The 21548-nt window shown below is 43.6% G+C and overlaps 1 protein-coding gene across 1 annotated transcript in view; it reads left to right on the plus strand.

Annotated features, from left to right (window-relative positions):
• Positions 1-21548, plus strand: part of PRKCH (protein kinase C eta) — a 212454-nt gene that overhangs the window by 143218 nt on the left and 47688 nt on the right. Inside the window, exon 10 of the mRNA XM_014868498.3 lies at positions 6950-7104. Coding sequence (XP_014723984.3) covers positions 6950-7104 — 155 coding nt within the window. The remainder of the gene's footprint in view (positions 1-6949; positions 7105-21548) is intronic.

The raw sequence follows: 21548 nt of genomic DNA on the forward strand, positions 1-21548 counted from the left end.
TCTGCAGTCCATAGGGGAGCATATTTGTTTTGCAATAACAGTAATGATTATGATTATAAAGCTCTTGAAATAGAGAATACAAATTATCATCTGATATTAGAAAATTAGAAAACTAACTGGAACTGAAACTTTGGTTAGTGTGTTTTGGGTATCAAATTCAGTTTTGTAACCCTTGCTTGGTAATCACTTCCCAGAACGAAAATGCTCCTTACCAGGTCAAGGTCATGACCCTGTGATATCAAGAAATGCCTAGGCCGGCAGCTGGCCTAGGAGCCCTCCTGACTCCTTGAACCCTCTAGATTCCTCCCGTACCTAGGGTCAAGGAGCTGTCGCAGCTGCTGTTTTGGCTGCCATTTCATTCCTGTTCAATTGCCAGTCTGAGCTGTGTGAGCAAGGCACCATCTCGGCATCCAGGGCAGGCAGCTGGCTGCCCAGTATGCTGCAGCTCCCCCAGGGGCCAGAGCCCCAGGAGCAGACGGTCACGGCAGCTGAAGTGGCAGTGGAGGTGGTGATGATGATGTGGATAATAATAGGAATCATAGTTGCTAACATTTATTGAACACTCACTGTGTGCCAGGCGCTGTTGGAAATTCTTAGCTTAAATCATTTAATCCTCACACAGCTGTGAGTTTAGTTGTCTTATTATCCCCATTTTTCAACTGAGAGTTTTGAGAAAGAGAAAATAAATACAGCACAGTGAGCTGTTTTTGCATCTCAGGCATCCTGCCTCCAGAACTCACAGTCTCACCACCGCCCTGTACTTCCTCTTGGTAACACCAGGGATGTGGGCACTGGGCACAAGGTCTCCTGGGGTCAGCTATAGTAAGATGTGATGTACTAAGAACAATAGGTTCTGTTTGTTGAAATTCTTTTCTGGGCCTGATGCTGCACAAGTGACTTTGCTTCTGGTTTAATGCTCACACGGTCGCTGTAGTTGTAGGTGTTATTACCCAGATTGACAAATCGGGAAACCACCTGCCCCTTAAAAAATGGTGTGTTTCATTTAAAAGTCCACTAGTAGCAAATGACAGAAAACAACCGTGCAAAAAAAGGAGAAGTGAAAATAAGGGTTCAGAGATACAGGTGGTGTCGCATGGAACCCAAGGGCAGAAATTGGCCAGGACCCTCCGGGGATCTGAAACTGCAAAGACAAGAGTAACCCGTGTAGTCTCCTTCTCAGCTCCTTTGTGCTCCCTGATATCTTGTCTCTTCCTCAGTCTATGTTTCTGCTTCATTTTTCTCCCTCATCTGTCTGTCTGTCCATCTGTGCTTCCATCCAGGCTTTTGCCGCTCTGTTATACCAAGACATTTCACATATTCACACTACAGAGGCAGCCTCAATTCCCTAATTCATGTTTCCTCAGTTCCTGCACACAGCACAGCCTAACTTAAAACCTCTTTATGTCAGTTCCGGGTTTCTGGGAAAGAGACAATGGCCCAGCCTGGTCCACTAGCCTTGTGCAGAATGTCCAGCGTTTACCCATGTGACCATGCCAGGGCAAGTGTCTGAGAAAGGGATCCATGAGCTGAGCAGACACCTCCAAAGGTGTCCACCCCAGAGACCCTAAGGGATCTGTGCTTATTCTACAGTCACCCCCCTTAGGCAATGTCATCTTGGCACAGCTACCATCTTGGTGCATCATTTTCATCAACCCAGGTGTTTTGTCTCTAACTTTTCTTCGTGCAGCTTTACCTCCTAGAGAACAATCCTATGAGGGGCTTTAAGGAATGCACACTGCTTTTACTGACAGCCGCTATCAGTTCAGGGGTATTTTTATCCCTTTTGGCCTGGGGAAGTAACAGCCCTGGGCCGACAGTAGCCAGGCCAGACTTGGCCCAGGCCACAGGAGGTTAAGGGAGCCGGGAAGGTGACAGCAGGAATTCTATTATTAATCGGGCCCAGCTTCTCAGCCTCCTGTAACTCACACTGTGGGACAAAGGGATTTCTGGGTTACTTTTATTCCCTCAGGTGTTCTTCACTCCTTGTTAGTGACCTGCATTTGTGGTTGGTTGAATCAGAGACAAAAGAGGTACAAGGGGTAAAGGTCCGGACCACTTGGCTTTAGAACTGGGGCTCAACCTCCTCCGGGACCCTAGGCTTCCTGCCATGCAGGTCTGGAAGGATCTGCCTTAGAGGAGCCAGAGGCCTCAGGAAGCTGTGCGGGTGTCCAGGCTCAGTTTCTAGGAAATTGGACTTTAGAAAAACTGGCATGGCTATCTACACAGGTTTCAATACATGAAGGGTCGTTTTTGTCATCACTGCCTCTTCCCTGCCCCAGAAGTGACTCACGGCGACCTTAGCCCATTGTGCGGTGCCTCCCTAAAGGCGGGGATCTCAGCAGGTGCTTCCTCTAGTTGCACAGCAGTGAGTTTGGGAAGCATGAGTTGGTGTTTGTCAAGGACACAGGGAGACCAGCTCTTAAACAGCACCGACTGAGAGTGGCGTCGTAGGCGGAGGTCATCTTCTGCCTCCTTCCAGAACTTCAAATGCACGTCTCTGCTTTGTAAAGGGCGTTTGCTAAAGGTAGAAGGTTTCTTTCAGGTTGATGGAATTCATTCCTGGGAGTAAAATTTAGCTGGAGTGATTTGTTTTTGTAGCTGATGTTATTTTATTATAGGTGGTAGGTGCCAACACTTACTGGAGTCTGTTTCAAGCCAAGCCCCATAACTGCCACCTGTTTGAGCCCAGACTCTGGGCCTGTAATTATGGCAGAGACCAATAGGTGAGTGATCCTGTGTATTAATAGGACTCAGGCCCCACAGTTCTCAGTGGGTGACCTCGGGATGGGGTGAAAGGAAGCACCCTAACCAGGCTTTCGCTTTGTCTACCGACACTTGTTTTTGAAAGTAGCAGTATGTGGTACAACGACGCCGCACACTCAGCGGCCTCAGCACTTGGGATTGGCCTCGCTTTGCAGTCGCTACACCCTGCCCCACAGCTGACACTTCAGCTGTTCATTCACCTTGATACCTGGCCCCCCATCCCCACTCCAGCCTGACTCGTGCTTCTGCACCCTTCAAGGCTGGGGCATCAGCTCCCCTTAGAAGCTTCCCCCAAATCCCACCCCAGCCCCCAGTCTTCTCAGCTGCCCCTGCTCTGTGACCCCTCCACTGTACTTAGCACACCGGGGGGATATGCTCTCTGTACATGTCTGTGGGCTTCCTGAGAGCAGATGTGGGGCCTTATTCGTTTTATGACGCTTGGTCCCTACCCAAGGCCTGGCATGGTGTTTTCGGTAAACTTTCCTTCTTAAGAACCTTAAAGGAAGCATCCCTGAAAGCCTCAGTAGGAAGCACCAGGAGAGCTTGCATCCTGGAACCCAGCCCCAGGGCTTCACCTAACCCAGAGCTGACTGAGTCTCATTTTGGATGTCATTCCAACAAGCCTGATGGCCTGGTTACTCCAGGCATCGAATGACCACTAAGGGAGAAGGTGGTTACTAGTGGCCCTTAATAATGGGCAGCAAGGGCTGTGAATGTCCCTCTTTCTATAGCTGCTTCCCTACTCCCACTGCCTGAGCAGTTGCCCTCTAAGACAGTCTCAAAACTGTGCCTTTCCAATGTCCCATCTTTCATCTTGCAGATGAAAATTAGAAAAATATGTGACTTTGGCTTGTTTCTAATTATAAAAGTAATACTCATCAGAGCAACCGAAAAGTATAAAGAAATAAATGCCCTCCCAGAGCCCACAACTGAAAGCTGACTTGTCACTGTATAGGTATTTTTTTCGTCCTTTCTGTGCATGTCTGCATCTTTGGCTATAACTGAAATCATTCTGCACATTCACATTTATGATTTTCTTTTTTTTAACTGAAAATATCTTCATCATCACAGCCAGCAGCAGCAGCAGACATTTCTGTTTATGGCACACTTTCTAGAAGCCTCACCTGAGGACATGCATAATGAAAATTTATTGCTGATGATAGCGCGTCACTCACCTCACTCACCCTCGCTCCCACCACCACCCAATGATGAGTGGATCTTTGCTTAAAGCTGGAGATTTTTGTCATTTATCTCCTTCTCTGCAAAAGAAATCTTGGAGAAATTGCTGCCAAATTTCAACTGCTTCTGCAGCCAACATTTTAAAAATAGGATGAGGAGAGGTGTGTGTAAGCAGAGGGTCTCCGCACAGCAAAAACATTTTGCCAGCTGATAAACGTTTTTATTTTTCTACCCTGTGACATTATTTTAGGTCTTTGGTAGGATGGGCCATTGCTTTTTGTTAAATCGTCACTGTATCTCTGCTGGCTTGTTTCCCCTTCCTGCTTGCTTCCAGAGTTGCACGTAGCCCAAGGGAGGGAGTGGTACCCACTGTTCTAGGTGGTGGCAGACACAGGTTAAATGAGACTCTGAGTGAAAAACTCATATTTTTGCAGTTCTGAAGCTTTTGACCTCCTGGCTGTGCCTCACAGGTGCCTCTGCATTATCTGAGAATCTGCCTCCAGGGCTGGGGGTGGGGCCCAGAAAGAGGACAATGGGCAGGACTAGAAGGCAATGTTTTCACCCCCCAGATCTGGGATTTAGTCCAGATGGGAGGTATGAGAATGATTTTGGGGAGAACTAGAAACAGGTGAAGCTTCCCTTCAAATGCCCTCATCTTTTTGATGCCGACTGCCTTAGACACTTGCCAAGTGCGCTGACTTCCAGCAGCCGAAGGAAGAGCCACTTACCTGCTGAACCAGTTCCAGTGATCAGGTCTTTCAAGCTGTTGGGATTTCTGGACTGCCAGTCACAGCCATGAGGAAGGGGAACAGGCCCATTAACAAAAATAGGGCTGGGTTCGGGGTGGCTTACCACCCGAGTCTTCCTTAGGGCCCCCCCTTGGCTACCCCTCCAGAGGAACACAGGATCAGCATAACAACTTCCTGTTCGATGCAGCTCTTTGATGTGTCTCCATTGCACACTCCTCCCCCGACCCCACTGCCAACCTGTTCGTTCCACTGGAGTCCTACCCATATAAAGTACTCGGAACACTGTTGCTCGCTGAAGCTTATCCACCCAACTCTGCCCCTCCGCTTGTCTGTCACACTCAAATAAAGGCTGCTAGCATAGTCAGACGGCTTACTGTGTTTAGTTTTCTGTTCGCTTATATTGGTGAGGCTGAATAGTTGTTTTGTTATTGTTGTTTGGTTTGTGTGTGTCTGAATGTTGCCATTCCATCTTCACTGTTAAATTCTTCTCCTTAGTACAGAGAGACGTTTCATAGATCCAGGGGATTTTTTTTTCCTTTTAATTAAAGTTTTACTTAAAATCGGGAATAGGAGGCTATAAGTTGTACTGCCTTCTGATAGGATGGGCCTTATTGCACTAGAGATGAATCAGAGGTAAACAAAATATGCACAGTCGCTGTCTGCCAGTCAGCCCTGAATGCGTGGCAACACTGAACAAAGCTGCTGGCACTTAAAACCACAAACAAAGATGGGTTCTGTGTAGACACATCCTTTGTGAATTGGTAAAATATCAGTTTCCTTACAAAATGACCTGCTACCCCCAAAAGGATGATTACCAGCCCTGACCACACTCATCCTGCAGGTCCTGGCTCACACATCACTTGCTCAGAGAAACCTCCCTAGAACCCCAAGCAGATGACCAGATGTCATTGCTTCCTCCACTTTTCCATCCCAGGATTTACCAGAATTTGTAAATTTGCTTGTTTATAAGACTTCTTATTTTTTTAAAGTCATGTGTATGTCCCAGACCATACTCTATTTGAGTAGAGGCTGTGACTGTTTTATGCCTGTTCCACTCACTGTTAGGTCCCCAGTACCTATTTTAGCACCTGGCTAACCAAGGACTTAATAGATGTTAGTGGGAGGAAGGGAGGAAATCCACTGATCTTAGAGGTTCCTGAAACAAAGTGTTTTGCACTGTCAATCTCAGAGACTTCACTTTTTAATTGAGACTCAAGCATTTCTTTCATTAAGCAGTCCTAATTTCCACAGCGCTTTATTCACACTGCTTGTGCAGTACTTAGTACATGGTAGCTTGGTACATCAGTAGCTTTTTTTTTTTTTTTTAAAGATTTTATTTTTCCTTTTTCTCCCCAACGCCCCCCGGTACATAGTTGTATATTCTTAGTTGTGTGTCCCTCTAGTTGTGGCGTGTGGGACACCACCCCAGCGTGGCTTGATGAGCAGTGCCATGTCCACGCCCAGGATCTGAACCAACGAAACACTGGGCCGCCTGCAGCGGAGCTCGCGAACCTAACCACTTGGCCACGGGGCCAGCCCCTCAGTAGCTTTTTTAAGAACCTATTTCAACCTGCTGGATTGGCATTCCTTCCGGGCGGAGATGGCATCTCTCTTGTCTTTTCGTTCCCAGTCCTGACTCAGGAGTCTTCTGCTGGGCTGAATGGTGTTTCTAACACTGAGGCTACTCGGAGACTGGCGTTAGACTGCTGTTTGGCTGACTTGTCTAAAGTGTTCTCCTTCTGTGATGCTCTCTGCCCAGGTGTGGGGACCTGTCGGCTGTCCCTTACTTTCTGTGATTAACCCTGCATGTTCCAGGCGAAAGGCCTGTACCTTTTGATTTATGTGGCTTTCTTCCAATTTATAAAACTTTATGATTTAGGTAGGGATAGCATCATCATCCTCATTATTACTAATGTTGTACGTCCCCAAAAGTTAAGCTCAAGATTACATGGTGCAGAGCTAGAACTAAAACCAAAGCCTTCTGGTACTGTCTCTACTTTTGTTTACTTCAGAAATTCAAGGCTGTGTGCAGTTACTTAAGGGAGATCCAGTTGTTATTCCCCCGCTCCATTCCAGGGATCTCATTCCACCCTACCCGACCCACCCTGCTTTGCCCAGACCCCCTATCAGGACGTCTCCTTGAGTACTTCCGTTGACAGTCGCTCCTCACCACGCCACAGTCCAAGGTAATATGATGCTGACTGAACTCTAGGCTGATTGCTACACCACGTTGGATCCTCTCTTGTGTTTGTATCCAGGATCGTCTGTTTTTTGTGATGGAGTTTGTGAATGGGGGCGACTTGATGTTTCACATTCAGAAGTCTCGTCGTTTTGATGAAGCACGAGCTCGTTTCTATGCTGCAGAAATCATTTCGGCACTTATGTTCCTGCATGAGAAAGGAATCATCTATAGGTGAGTTTGGGCTACTGGTCACCCCTGTTATCATTCATCCCCTGCCCATTCTCGGGGCTTAATCCATCCTTCCATTTGTTGTGGTAATCATCTGAAATCTTTTTGGAATTAAATTCACAAAAGTTTGAGTGTCTCTTAGAATAAGTGAATAACATAGTGATTAACATTGTCTGCAAACCACAACTTGCCCCTGTGTGGTATTCATAAAGTAGGCTTGACAGGCTCGGAAGAGACTGTACATGAAATCGGGGGGCCTGTTATGGCCAAACCCTGCAAGGTGCTGAACACATCGTTGTTCTCTTTTGTCTGTTTTAACATTGGGAGTGCTCCATTCCATTTTAGGAATGCATGCTAAACTGAGAGTGTGGATAGCTGTTGGCCTACATCGCTGTAATAAGACTCAGGGTCGGATGGGTGGCGGATCACCAGTCAGGGAGCTAAGAGGTAAACTGTCGATGAGCAGTGTCCTGCTTGATGACTTCTAGCATTTGTAGCCCCTCCCAAATATTATTTCATGCCATTTCATGACACATAATCTTTTGATCAGAATATGCTGGAGTTTAAGTGAGCTTGAAATCTCAGAGCTCAAGGGCTCTCAGGTGAAACTTTAGTCAGACACAGGTTGAGTAAGATTGAAAATGTAATAGTGAGTGTTAGACAGTGTTTATTCTTAAATTTTCCCTTTTTTCCCTGTTGTCAATATCTTCCTCCTCTTTAAATCACATTATAGCTTAGCTGCCACATATACTGTTTTTCCTCGTAAGTTGCGATTGTTGCCTTCCTTTAAAAAAATTCTTCCTTTTATATTAGCAGCATGAATGTCGAAGTAAACAATTTCCTGATGGAAATTTGCTATGTATTAGCCTTGCTAAATGCTGTTCCTTTTGTGAGCTCATGACATCATTATTAAAGTGTAAAAGGGCTTTAAAAACAATCTTCTTAAATACCTTGGGAGTCAAAATGGGAAGAGGGGAGTGAGACTGGTGAAGGACGCAGCAGGACTGGTCGAGGATGCCAGAAAGAAGGGGGAACAAAAGTGGGTCACAGGCACCATACAGAAGTGTCTTCTAGTTAGTTCTCAATGCAGATCCCTGAAACCTCGATGAGATGTAGCCCTTTTGTCACGGCCCCAGCTGTGCAGTGGAGAAGGGGCACAGAGCGGGGAGCCAGGCTGGACACCCGGCAGCGGGAGTCATCCACTGGAAGGTCGGCAGGAAGCTCCGCTCTGCTCATTCCTGAGTCTGGAGCTGCCACACGTTGCTGTAGATGGCCTGTGCTTTGAGCTTCCCTGGCCAGGCTCTCCAGTTCTCCTGGACTCCTGCATGGAGTGTCTCCTGTCTCCGCATCCTGCCTGGCGCATGATTGGCGGTGGTGCCAGTACTGTCTCTGATAGGGGAGGGAGGTCCGTGCTCGTGATAGGCTCAGACTCTGGGCAGTGAGCTCCGCCTTTTTTCTCCTCCCTGTGACTTATCCATCCATCTCTGCTCTGTTTGCCCCAGGGAGAGCCTTCCCCACATTTAATTTTGAAGAATAATCACTTCCCTACTTACAGAGACTTCTGCTCTAAATCAAAATAACAATTAACAATGGCAACAAGAGCCAGACTGTTACAGGCCCAGCACTTTCCCTGCATTTCTCCCGTATTCCTCCTAACTATTATGATGTAACAGTAATATTATTCGTGTTATTTAGATGAATAACTGAGTCTTAGAAAGGCTTAGGAACCAGACTACTAACTGATAGTGAAGCCAACATTCAAACTATGTGGTTAACCACTGGCCTACACTGTCTCCTCAGGAGAGACTTGCAGACTTGAGTACCACTAAAGAGTAGGCTTCTTCTTCCTCTTCCGGTGATAGGGCGACTTTAATTCATGAAAATGAGACAGAGTGGGTGTCTTAGTCCATTGGGGCTTTATAACAAAACACCACAGACTGGATCACTTATAAACAACAGAAATGTCTTCCTCATAGTTCTGGAGACTGGAAGTCTGAGAACCAGGCGCCAGCAAATTCAGTGTCTGGCGATGGCCGTCTTTTCCCCATGTCTGCACATGGCAGAAGGAGCTAGGGAGCTCTCTGGAGCCTCTTTTGTAAGGGCAGTGATTCAATTCATGAGGCTTCCACGCTCATGACCTAAGCACCTCTCAAAGGTCCACCTCCTAACACCATCATCGTTGGGGGATGAATTTCAACGTAGGAATTTTGGGATGTCACAAACATTCAGACCATAGCAGTGGGGCAAAGCAGTGAGGTCTACATTCGTTTTCTTGAATACTCAGCCTTCCGTGAAGCACCACGGTACGCTGATGCTGGGAAACAAGCTTGACTTCCCGTGCAGGATGTGACTGCCTCTGCGTCTGCTTGTTTCATTTGTCTTGAAATACGGAAGAGGGACACTGTAACCTGATGTCGTTTCAGTATCAGCTCACATCTTGAGAAGTTTTATTTCAATTCTTGGTATCTGTGTTTCAATTCTGAGAATTTTTTTTAATTTCCTCTTCGACTTAAATCCCACGTGCAGGCTCTAACTGATTTGGTTAACTGAAGGGAACACATTTAATTAGGATGTATTCAAATGCTATTTTTATCCTGTGGATTTATTTCACAGGATAATTTAATTCCGTTCAAGTTACTGGCCTGAGAGCAGAGTCTTAAGGATAAGCCTTTGAAAGCCAAGTCCTTGGAATTCACACGCAGTAAAGGGCACATTTGGGCACCAAGGGTGTGCATTTGATCTGGAGGCACTTGAGGGAAACTTGGGAGCGCCAGACAGCCTCATTTATCATATGCTTTCTGGGACGTCCTTTGTCAGGGCTAGAGTGACCTTCCTGGATGGTGCCTCTGACCTGTCCAAACAGAGTTGTTGATGTTTGTTTGTTTGGGAGTTTTTTTCAGGGGAGGTGTTTATTTTCCAGCGAGTAGCAAAGATGGTACCATGCACAAGCCATTGTCCAGCAGGACTGTAGAAGGTAGTACTGTAGGCTCCCTCTGATGTTATTTTCTTCTCTCTCATAACCAACTCTGCCTTATGTGAGAAGAGATAAGCCAGTTACATTTTTGTGCTTTCCCGCTTGTGTTCTGACCCCAATTCTCAGATGTGTTCACTTGCATTTCATGGAGGAACATAAGTTCCCTGGAGATGCAGCAAGAGAAACGTTTGCCCCTTTGCCTTTGGTTGGAAGGTCTGGAGCCTGCCTTGGCCCAGAGACCAGGAAGAGAGGGCTGGAATGTTAGCAGTCAATGAGTCACTTTGCTACAGGAAAAAAGACTATTCATTCTTTTATCCTGGGTTTGTTGGCTGATTGGGAGCCCAGATAGTGCTCATGAATAATTTACATGGGCATTGACTCTTTTCCAGAGTCAAGCCCTACAGAAAAGTTAGGGAAACAAAGCGGGCTGCATCCCATTTACCTGCCTGCCAGCATTGCAGGCCCCATTTTCTATCGTTTCATAAGCTGTTTTAAAGGGGAATTCAACCGTCATTGACATTTCAACCCCAAACTCCTAAAGCCAGCCAGCACACATTGAATTTGCTGTTTTTGACGAATTGTGGCATGTATCTAAAATATATTGAGTGAGGAAGAATTTATAGAAGAGCATAGTTTAAATTTTGAATCTTCCTTACCATGTTACACTTGAACACACAGCACATTTCAACATGTTCTTTTCAACTCATGCATCTGACCACTTTGTGCCGTATGCAGTTCTTGGCATGCTGGGTTTGGGGGTGTGTGATAAGCAATATTTAGTCCTGAAGCTCCAATTGCGTACTATGATCATTTGCTTTCCCATTTTCCAGGTGTGGAGCTGGCCCACAGAGGCTGACTTATATTCATATACTTATGTAGCACAGTAACTTTTAAAGAAAATTACCTTTGATTCCTCTTCGAATTGAGAGAACAATCTCTACCTAATATGACTTTTTTTAAAATTCAGAATTTGGGAAGATTAGCAATATCCCTCTAGGATAAGATCTGTTAAGCTAGTTTCTGAACACAACTCTTAGATCCGCATGAATATACCATTCTCTAGTATCATCTGACTCTTGTTTCTCAAGGATATCATAAGGGACCATCAGGTGCCTTTCTGACTCCAGATAGCTGTGTGATCTGGAGTTAGATGAGCGTAGCTTTGCTCGGAGAGCCCGTGGTAAGGTTGCCTCTGTGAGAATTGCTTCCGTGTCTAAGAATTCACTAGTCATCAGTCTCCAGATCAATTTGTGTGTTGGGTCAGTGATGAATATCACATCCTTGAGGCATTGCTCTTTGATATCTACTCTTCCCCTCTTGAAACCTGTGATAACAGCTGTCTGATTCCCATCTCTTGGGACCTTTCTTGCTCCTAAGTATTTCTTATCAGCAGACTTTCAGAGTCCCCAAATGTCTTTTATTTGAGCCTGGAATTTTGGACTCTTACTGTTACCTCACCTATATTGGAATTCAGTTCCATAGTTATATTTATTCTCTCACTCTAGTGGGAAAAATCTTTTTATATAAGGATAAAAGCCAAATTTAGGAGCTCTGTTTTCCCTTTCCCATCTGATAACATCATTCCTTCTGCTCCAAGAGGTAGGTCTACTGTTTCTTGATCTGCTTGCTGCAAAGACAGCTACAAATTGTCATTTGTTATTTTCGTATAGTCCTGTTTCTTCAGGTTGTGCCAGCCATGGGATTCTCAGTATGTTGGTAACTTTCACATCAGATCGTAACTGTGAGCCTTACCCCAGGATTGTTACTGGAACTCTGAACTTTTTACTCATATTCCTACCTCCTCTCTTCTTAGCTTGTCATACTTGCTATGCCAAATGGTGACCTCATTTGGTGCCTGCTCTTCCACTGTCACCAGAAAGTGACTTCTATCCCTGACTCCTAAGATCCTTTTTCAAGGATGTGATGGAGAGCTCAGGGGCTTTCCAGCTTATTAGAATTGCTTGACATTTCCCCCAAATGAAACTCATTGGCCACTTTTCTCCTCCCTCGCACAGCCTTTGTAGATATTTAACAAATGTTTATTGAGCATCAACTCTCTGCCAAGGATATGAACATGGTGAAGAACAGAACCAAAAATACTCTCTTTTGAGAGTGTGATCTAGTGAGGGAGAAAGACATCCATCAAATGACCATACTAATAGAAAATCCCAGCTGTGACCAGTGCTATGAAGAAGAGGAATTCACTGCAGTGAATGAGAACCTCTAATAGGGTGATTTGATCTGGTCAGGGAAAGATGGAAGATTCTCCTAAGGACATGACTGTTGAGCTGAGGTAACTAGTGAAGAGGGAAGGAAGGAGCATTCTACACAGAAGGAATAGCAAATGCAGGTGCCCAGTATCAGGAAGGAGCATTCAAGTTCAAGAGCTTTTAAAGAAGGCCAGTGTGGTTGGAGTTTAAGAGACGTATCTTCCCACAATTGGCATTTCATTATCCTAGAGTGTTCAGTGTCAACTGATGACTTCAAGATTTTATTAGGCACTCCTTGTAAATAATTTATTTAAAAGTTAGGTAAGACTGGTCGTGTTGCCAATCCCTGGGGGAACCATCCATTCACAGTGAGTTCCTTGAGTCCTGTTCTATGTGTTTATGTTCAACAATGGAATTATAAAGTATTAGAGCCAGATGAGAGCTCCAAGATTACCTCATGCCAAGTTCTCTTTCACAGATGAGGGAATTCGAGTCTGAAATGTCCAAACAGCAAATTGCTTCTCGGAGTGGATGTTTTCTTAGGATGGCTCACTTGCAATTTGTTTTCCATCTCCAGAAAAAAAATCACCATTAGAAATGTTTCAATCTTCAATTTACTGTTGACATGAAGAGCTAATCAGGACATGTGGAGGCATTCGATACTGTTCACTGCATTTCCACGAAGACATTCTGGCTGAGCTCAGAACGTATTTACTGAGCTCCCACTTGTGTTAGGAGGTAGAGATACAAAATGAGTAGATGTGGTGTCTGCCCTCTGAGGCTCTTTCTATGGGGTGGGAGAGATGGCGCATAACAAGTCTTGGCAGACAAGGTCCAAGATAGGAGTATGTTCATAGATGTTAGTTCATATCAGGGCACTGGATGAGATTACCCAACAAGGATAGAGAGCCAAGAACAGACCCCTAGAGAACCAGGGCCCATGAGAAATCTTCCTAAATTTGGCTCCAGGGCATAAAAAAATGGATACAGTGCATCATTTAAAGTAAGCGTCCCCAAAGTGGAATTCTGTTTAAAATATAATGCTCTAATAGAATAGCAAAAGATCACTTATTTTAAGGTAAGTTTGAGAGGCAGCATGTATTCTTTCAACTGAAAGAATACTGAGCATGGTTTTCAGAAGACCTGGGTGCTAGACCCAGCCCTGCTCCTTGCTGGTCCTGGGGATGTGGGCAGGTTGCTGAATGCTCTGAGATTGTTTGCCCATCTGCACAGTGGGGGCACCGCTAACGCAGCTTCCCTGTAGGGTATTGGTGAAGCTCAAATCAGATGGAAGTGAAAATGTGAAAGCCCTTTGAAACATTCATGTCAATATAAGAGGTTGTTCTTTGCATCCATGGTATCAGCTGATTTGGGTTTTCTTTATAGCATAGGCTTGAGTTGAAATTATCCTCAAAATGCTTCCTCAGGAATAGGGACTTCACAGAAATTGGAGTTTTAGCTTGTAACATCAACTCTCTGAAGACCAACCTTTTTATAATAAACTAAGTCTGGTTGTACTTTTCTTTCAAATCAAATCATTTTCTTTGCATTTTGGCAGTATCTTGAAATTGTGTGTAGTTAATATACTTACCATCAATCCTTAAGATAGTTTTCTTAGGAAGCCCTGGAGCATATGGGACAGATTCTAAAACTTGAAGACTATACTCTTGCATTTTGTTTAAATTTCAACTGTACATCTAATGTTTGGGGAAGCAGTTGAACTTATTTTGAGTTTACTTTTTCCAGTATTGAAGCAAAAGTTTGGTTGTTCACTTGAGGGAAGATTCAAGAACCTTTCAGACCATTAGTAGGGTGGATATCCTGGCGCCTTAGTCCCAGTAATGCAGTTTCTCAAATGACTCAGATTAATGGCAGAAAGAAATTTCAACCCTGGAACATTTTGATTGTTTTTCTGTACTTCATTTGTTAAATCAGAACACTCATCCTGGCATATCTCATCAGTGTTTGACCTTTTGCATCAACAAAGGCTGTGGTTATTTGGAACAAATTGATAAATGTGGTAATGGATTTCACTGGCTAATGAAATCAGACCACCAGCTTCTCTCTTCTCCCCACCAAATTGACCAAGCGACCTATTGCTTCATTGTAATTAAACACAATCCTGGGTTTTTTGCTAAGCAATAAAAATACACTCAGTTGATCTTTAGGTACCAGATGAACACCAGCATTTGTAAAAAATGATTCAATGGTACAGCTCAACAAATGCTTATGAAATGCCTACTCAGTGCAAAACAACGCTGTGTGTCAGGCCATCAGAGTGTAAAAGAAGAATAGAGAAAGGCCCTGCCCTCAAGCCAGCGGTGTTTGTTCATTCCTTTAACAAATACATGTTGAAGACCTTCTGTGCGCCTGGCGCTGTTCTAAGCTCTGGCAGAACACAGGGAATAAAGCAGACAGACCCCCCACCCGCAGCAAGCTGCGGTTCTGGCGCTGTAGTCAGACAAACAAAAGTAAATACGTTGAATGTTGTGGTGATAAATTCCATGGAGAAAAAGCTGGGTAGGGGGAAAATAAAGTTTGGGGAGAATGGTTTTACTATTTTTCACAGAAGATTAAGAAAAGACATATGAGGGGCTGGGCCCGTGGCAGAGTGGTTAAGTTCGCACACTATCCTTCGGCGGGCCAGGGTTTCACTGGTTCAGATCCTGGGCGCAGACAAGCCATGCTGAGGTGGCGCCCCACATACCACAACTAGAAGGACCCACAACTAAAAATATACAACTATGTACCAGGGGGCTTTGGGGAGAAAAAGGAAAAATAAAATCTTTAAAGAAAAAGAAAAGACATTTGAGCAGATGAGAAGAGACCTCAAGACGTGAGGAAGCAGGCTCCATGTGAATATTGGGGGCAGAGAATTCCAGGCAGTAGGAAAGGCAAGGATGAAGCCTTGGGAGGTCAAGGAGTGGCAGAGAGAACAGTGGGCCAGAGCAGGGTGCACTGGGGCAGAGGGCAGGGAGATGATCAAGCTCTCTCACCTTGATACTGCAAGATAGAGTAATAGCCGCCTGTATTGGTATTTATGTCATAAGGTTAAACACCTCTGTAAGAAGTTTTTATCTATTTAATTTTAACTTCTGATGACATCTCTCCGAGGTAAGAGATGTTGTCCTTATTTTACAGATAGGGAAGCTTGAGGCTCTGGAAGTGAAATAAGTCGCTCAAAGTCACACAGTATGTGGTGGAATTCTACACTCCCACCTTTGTTTTGAATCCATGAAGGTGCAAGTTCCCTCAACCCACAGGCCTTCACATGTGCGTTTCCTTTGGCCTGGAGCACTTTCCCCTTGGCCAGGCTAACTCCTGCTAACCCTTGCGGCCTCAGCTTAGTCGTCACCTCCTCTGGAAACTTTTCCTAGACTCTCCTACCCCCAGCCTCGATCTCTGTCGGGTGCCCGTCCTCTCCGCCCCCATAGCATCCTCTAATCCCCTTACCTTAGCACTTTCACTGTCCTGGGCCTCTCCATTTGGCCCCCTCATGAGGGCAGGGACCATGCCTAGCCCACTGTCCATGCCCAGCATTCTACTGGTTCAAACCTATGATTTGATGAGAATTGAAAGAAGTGTTTTTTATAAATGAAAGCCTTTTGAGAATTTTCTCTGATCTACTGAAAAAAAGGTTTGAGCATCCATAATAGTATTTTTCAAATGATAATTCTAATTCTTGAAGAATTTTTAAATTTTGGATTTTCATTTTGATGATAATTATTCTTTTACCCACTATAAGGGCACAATTTCTTCCTTGCAATTCTAATTCTTAATGAAGGATGTTTCATAGGAACAGAGCTGTCATCGGTTTTTTTTTTTGGTTTTTTTTTTCTTTGCTGGGAAACATTCCCCCTGAGCTAACATCTGTTGCCAATCTTCCTCTCCTTTTTTTTTCCCCTCCTCAAAGCCCCAGCACATAGTTGTATGTTCTAGTTGTAAGCACTTCTAGTTCTTCTGTGTGAGCCGCCACCACAGCATAGCTACTGACACACAAGTGGTGTGATTCTGTGACCAGGAATTGAACCTGGGCCACCGAAGTGTCGTGTGCAAACTTTAACCACTAGGCTGTCAGGGCTGCCTCATGTTTCTTCAAATGTTCTTTTCAAAGGGGCTGTACAGTACTTGGGTTTGAGAAACAGTGGGGGTCTCTGCTGTGGTTCCTTTGCCTCATTTCTACACTTGATGACTTAGATTCATAGCATTTGCAGCAAATTTAAGTTGTGTACCTTTTTTGCTTAGGGCGATGCTAGTAGTCTGTCTCATTACATTAGATTACATTAGATCTGTCTGCTATAGTCAGAGGACTTCAACAATTATTGATTCCAATTTTTATGCCTTTCTACTAAACACAAAGGTAGTAACTTCTCCAAGATCATTTTTGTAAACTGGTCATTGCTTTGTAAGTTCCCAAACCCACCATGTATGTTTTGTGCATATGACTGTGGTAGAAAGCCGATGATTTCACTCTTCCACAGTTCTGTGTAAGTTATTAAATAACGTGAGCACCCTGAAGTTATTAAGGGGCTGCACCTTCAAACTAGGCTGTACAAAAATGTTCTTCTCATGAAAATATATATATATGTAGTCCTCATGGGGTATATATTCATTAGTGAGAATAATGATTTTCCTTTGTGCTTTTTACTTTTTAAGTAAAATTTATTGTTGCTTCTCTAGTTACAAAAATAACACATAGTAACTGTTGAAAATTTAAAATACAAAAAGTAAAAATTAACCTGTAGTTTTACCACTGAAAGAGAATCACTTTTCTTTCCATGTATTTCCTTAAAATTTTTAAATGTATTTATTTAAAAAAGAAAATTGAGGGGGCTGGCCCCATGGCCAAGTGGTTAAGTTCACACTCTCTGCTTCGGCGGCCCAGGGTTTCTCCAGTTCTGATCCTGGGCGCGAACATGGCACCACTTGTCAGGCCACGCTGAGACGGCATCCCACATGCCACAACTGGAATGACCCACAACAGAAAAATATACAACTATATACTAGGTGATTTGGGGAGAAAAAAAGAAGAAAATTGGCAACAGTTGTTAGCTCAGGTGCCGATCTTTAAAAAAAAAAAAAAGAAAAGAAAATTGAAGTCATACTATATATACATTTTTTAACCTGATTTTTTTTCTTTTTGCTATGTCATGACCATTTTCCCCTATCGTGAAAATCAATTACATTCTCTTTTAGACCATATTAGTGATGCAGAGTGGTCTGTCAGAATCTACTTAATTTATAGTACGTTTAAGTTGATTTACTATTATTGGTAATGATGTATTTATATCCTTGTACACACCTACTTGAATCAATCTTTGATTCTTTCCCTAGGACAGATTCCTGAAGGTATTACTGCTGAGTCCAAAAGCATGCATATTGTTACAACTTTTCTCCCCAGGGTTGGAGTGACTTGGGTTCCCGTCTTGCTTTGCCTCTTCTCAGCTGTGGAATTTTGAGCAAGTTATTGAACCCCTCTGAGCCTTGGTCTCTTCACTGATAAAATGGAGATCCTAGAAATGCACACTTGAGCATGGTTGTTGGAATTGAATAGGGGTGCACATGAAAAGCCTGTAGCCTAGAGCCTGGTATGTAATACATGCTTAGTAATGTTTGCTTTTTGAACATCCTTTGGAAAACCGCATCAAAGCACGTGTTCTAATGATGGGGGTTGGTGTCGTCTTTCCAGTTCCCTTCTCCCCATAGATCTTAAGTATATAATTTGATACATTTTGACAAGTACACAACTGTGTAATCGACACTTCAAATAATATATAGAACACGTCTATCATCTCAGAAAGTTTCCTAGTGCTCCTTCCAGTTAATCCCTAGCCACCCCCATAGGGAACCAGTGATGATTCTGTACGGATATTATAGGATATGAATACCCACATTAGGATCCTGAAGGTAAAATCCCTTCTCAGTAACATTCTTGTGAGTCTAAGAGGATGGGTTCTTTACGGTGACTACGTCAGTGCAGTAGTGGTCGTGGTCAGAAGAAACTCCCTGAAAGAAGACCCCATTCCCTCAGGCACTTTACTCTCTGTAGGGAAAATAGTTCGAGGAGATAAACATCAGCACATCAACAGTGGTGTCTGAGGTAATGTCGGTGGTTTTATTTTCTTTTTAATGCTTTTAGTGCTTTTCAAATGTTCTATATTGAACAAATATTGCCTCTTTAATAATTAAAAATGTTATTTTCAAAAAAAGATTGCATACGTGATGTTTAATTTACCCCAGTACAAGTTTTTCAACATGATAATGTCAAAAATAGGTAACCTGCTGCTGTACCAGTTAAGTTCTGTCAAGCCTTGACCTTCAGGCTGTGATCACTGCTTGTCCCTGAATGCCAGCTCGGCTGATGTCCTGTAGCCACTGTCTTAGTCTGCTTGGGCTGCCATTACAAATGCCATAATCTGGGTAACTTAAACAACAGAAATTTATTTCTCACAGTTCTGGAGGCTGGGATGTCCAAGATCAGGGTACCAGCCAATTTGGTTCGCAGTGAGGGTTCTCATCCTGGCCTGCAGACAGCTGCCTACTGGCTGTATCCTCACATGGTGGGCGAGAGACAGAAAGCAAGCCCTTTAGTGTCTCTTCTTGTAAAGGGCACTAAGCCCGTCATGAGAGCCCCACCCTCGTGACCTTATCTAACTCTAATTACTTCCCAAAGCCCATCTACAAATACGTCATGCTGGGAGCTCAGGGCTTCAACACGTGAATCTGGGGGAGGTGCAAGCATTCAGTCCATAACAGTCATTCATTCGCACAGGTATTGAGGTTGTTAGTGTTTCTGTTACATTAAAGCAAAGCACATTGCAGCTACTTGGCTTTGATAGTGCAAAATCTACCTGGAAATGATTTCAGCCCGGAAGGGAACAGCTCCTGCTGGAGTTGAACGCAGTGGACTGACACAAGAGAACAGCTGAGGATTAGATGAAGGCATTATCATTCTTTAGGCCTAATGAGCCATGGATGTTAGTCTTGGAGCTATGTTTTTCAGGTGTGTTGAGAGCAAATCCTTTTCCTGCATTCCAGGACTTAAGCCTGGCAGGAGAAATGGCTGAGCACAATGTGGTGTTATAATTTGCCTTTTGATAGATAGTCTGAATCGTATACCTGAAGATGGAATTTTTTCCATTATTTTGCAAATTTCAAATTGTACTTAACCAGTAAACTTCCTAAGAAGAAATATAAATTGTTCGGTCAAGGGCCCTTTTACCATTTGGCAAAAATGCTCATACGTAGATGAATTTCTGAGTTCAGTTGCAAAGAGGAGTGAGTAAAAACTGACAGGCAAACTGCCCCACACCCTGGAGATTGACATCGTGAGGGATCTGGTTCCAGAGGTGTGTGCATGGTGCATACAATGAGAAGGTGGCAGTTTGGCTGTGTGGCCTTCCATTTCTCCTTCCTTCCTTGTCACGGCTCCTCCAGTCTCCAGAATTACCCATCCAAACCTGCTCTTTCACATATAAAAATCACTCTTCTACACCATTCTTTATACTTGCATCAAACTTACCGGTCCCATGTCCCTCTGACAAAATTCTGGAGTCTCAGGGTTAGAAGGGAGCTCAAAGTTTTATACCCTTCTCTTTCAAGGCCTGAATACCTGCTTTGAAGTCATTTTTTCTATACTTAACACCTCCAAACAAAGAAGAATTTGTTTCATCTGCTTTAAGGCATCTGCGGCTATTGGCAATTTCACCTTCATGTTGACTCAAACAGTGTCTCCCGGTATCTTCTCTTCATTGGTTCTGGACCACCTTTGAAGAGTAGACTGAAAAAACACAAATCTACAAAAAAGCCTTTCAGATCTTTGAAGACAATCTGGATCTTCCAATCTAGTTTACCTGTCAAATAAGTAAATACTGTTAGTGTGATAATGTTCACTCTGGCTCTCTTTTTGCCGTGAGTGATTTCTGGGCAATCATAAGCCATCCGTGTTACTTTTCATTCTAGATTCTTGAATCATATCCAGTTGACTTGGTACATTCTTCTTCTCTTGTAAAATCAGAAGTGTCTTAACTAGTAATTGGTTAGCTAAACTAATATGAATCGTGGTGTTAGTAGCTCATGTTACCTCTCCCAGAAAAGACTTGGGCTTTAATCAGATTTTGTCAATGTGGAATATAGGGTAGCAAGCATAGTGGGAAGCATTGCTGGCGTGATCTCAGAACGGGGTATTCAAAGTTTCCTTTCGCGTGGGTCTCAGAGAATTTAATTCCTGCCTACATTTGTGAGTATGGCTTCAGGCTCCATGTGCACATGAAAACAGAGAAGGTAGTCGTGAATCCCAGAACTAGGGATCCCTGTCCACAGTCCACTCTGAAAAGGTGGATGCTTCTCACTCGAGTCAGTCAGTGCCTCACCCCAGGGTGAACTGCCAAAGATGAGGCCAGGATGAGCACAGGTGTGGGAATGGGGAAGACAAAGACTTGAACACCTTGAGTTAGAGGTACTTGTGGAATTCCTAGTCAAATGATCCACTTCAAAGTTGTAAATAACAGGCTAACCTTTAAGAAGGTGGCCATAGACTCTAGGATGATCCCATGGCAACAGTGTGAAAATGAGACAATATTGATTTACAGTCAAGAGCCAGGCTTTGGAGTCCAACTTGGATTTGAAACTTACCTCCATAATGGACTAGTTCTGTGATACTGGATAAACTCTTTAATTTCCCTAAGTCTCAGTTCCCTGATCTACAATGTAGGGATAACAGTACTACATGTCCTATGGGATTATCATGAGAATTTAGTTCATGTGACTTGTTTATCCCAGTGCCTGGTATCAGTTAATGCTCCGCACATGTTATCAGTTAAAAAGAAGAAAAGTGATCCAGGGAAGAAACTTGAACAGTGAAGTCATTTCAGAGGTGAACAGATTCAATAAGGAAATGGTTGCATAAATTATGGTATACCCATTGTGTGGAATATTATGTATCTCGTAAAAGAAAAGTTTAGTTAGATCTACATTTATTGACCTGGGTGGTTTGTTCCTGATAGACAAATCAGTGAAAAAAAAAAGAGTAATATGTATGCTCATTTAAGTCCCTTTTTTTTGTAAAAAACAGTGGTGAAAGCCATCTGTGCATAGACATGAGCGTGAAGAAAGTTGTAGAAGAGCAGAAACACAGCAGTTTGAGATGAGGTGGACAGCTATTAATTTCTCATTATCTTCATCTCGTATTACTGATTGTGGTGAGAATGTGTTACTTTTGTGATTTTTGAGTCCAAATTTTTAAAAAGAAATAAGCAAAAGGA

Source organism: Equus asinus, chromosome 7, assembly GCF_041296235.1.
Source record: "Equus asinus isolate D_3611 breed Donkey chromosome 7, EquAss-T2T_v2, whole genome shotgun sequence".
NCBI lineage: Eukaryota > Metazoa > Chordata > Mammalia > Perissodactyla > Equidae > Equus > Equus asinus.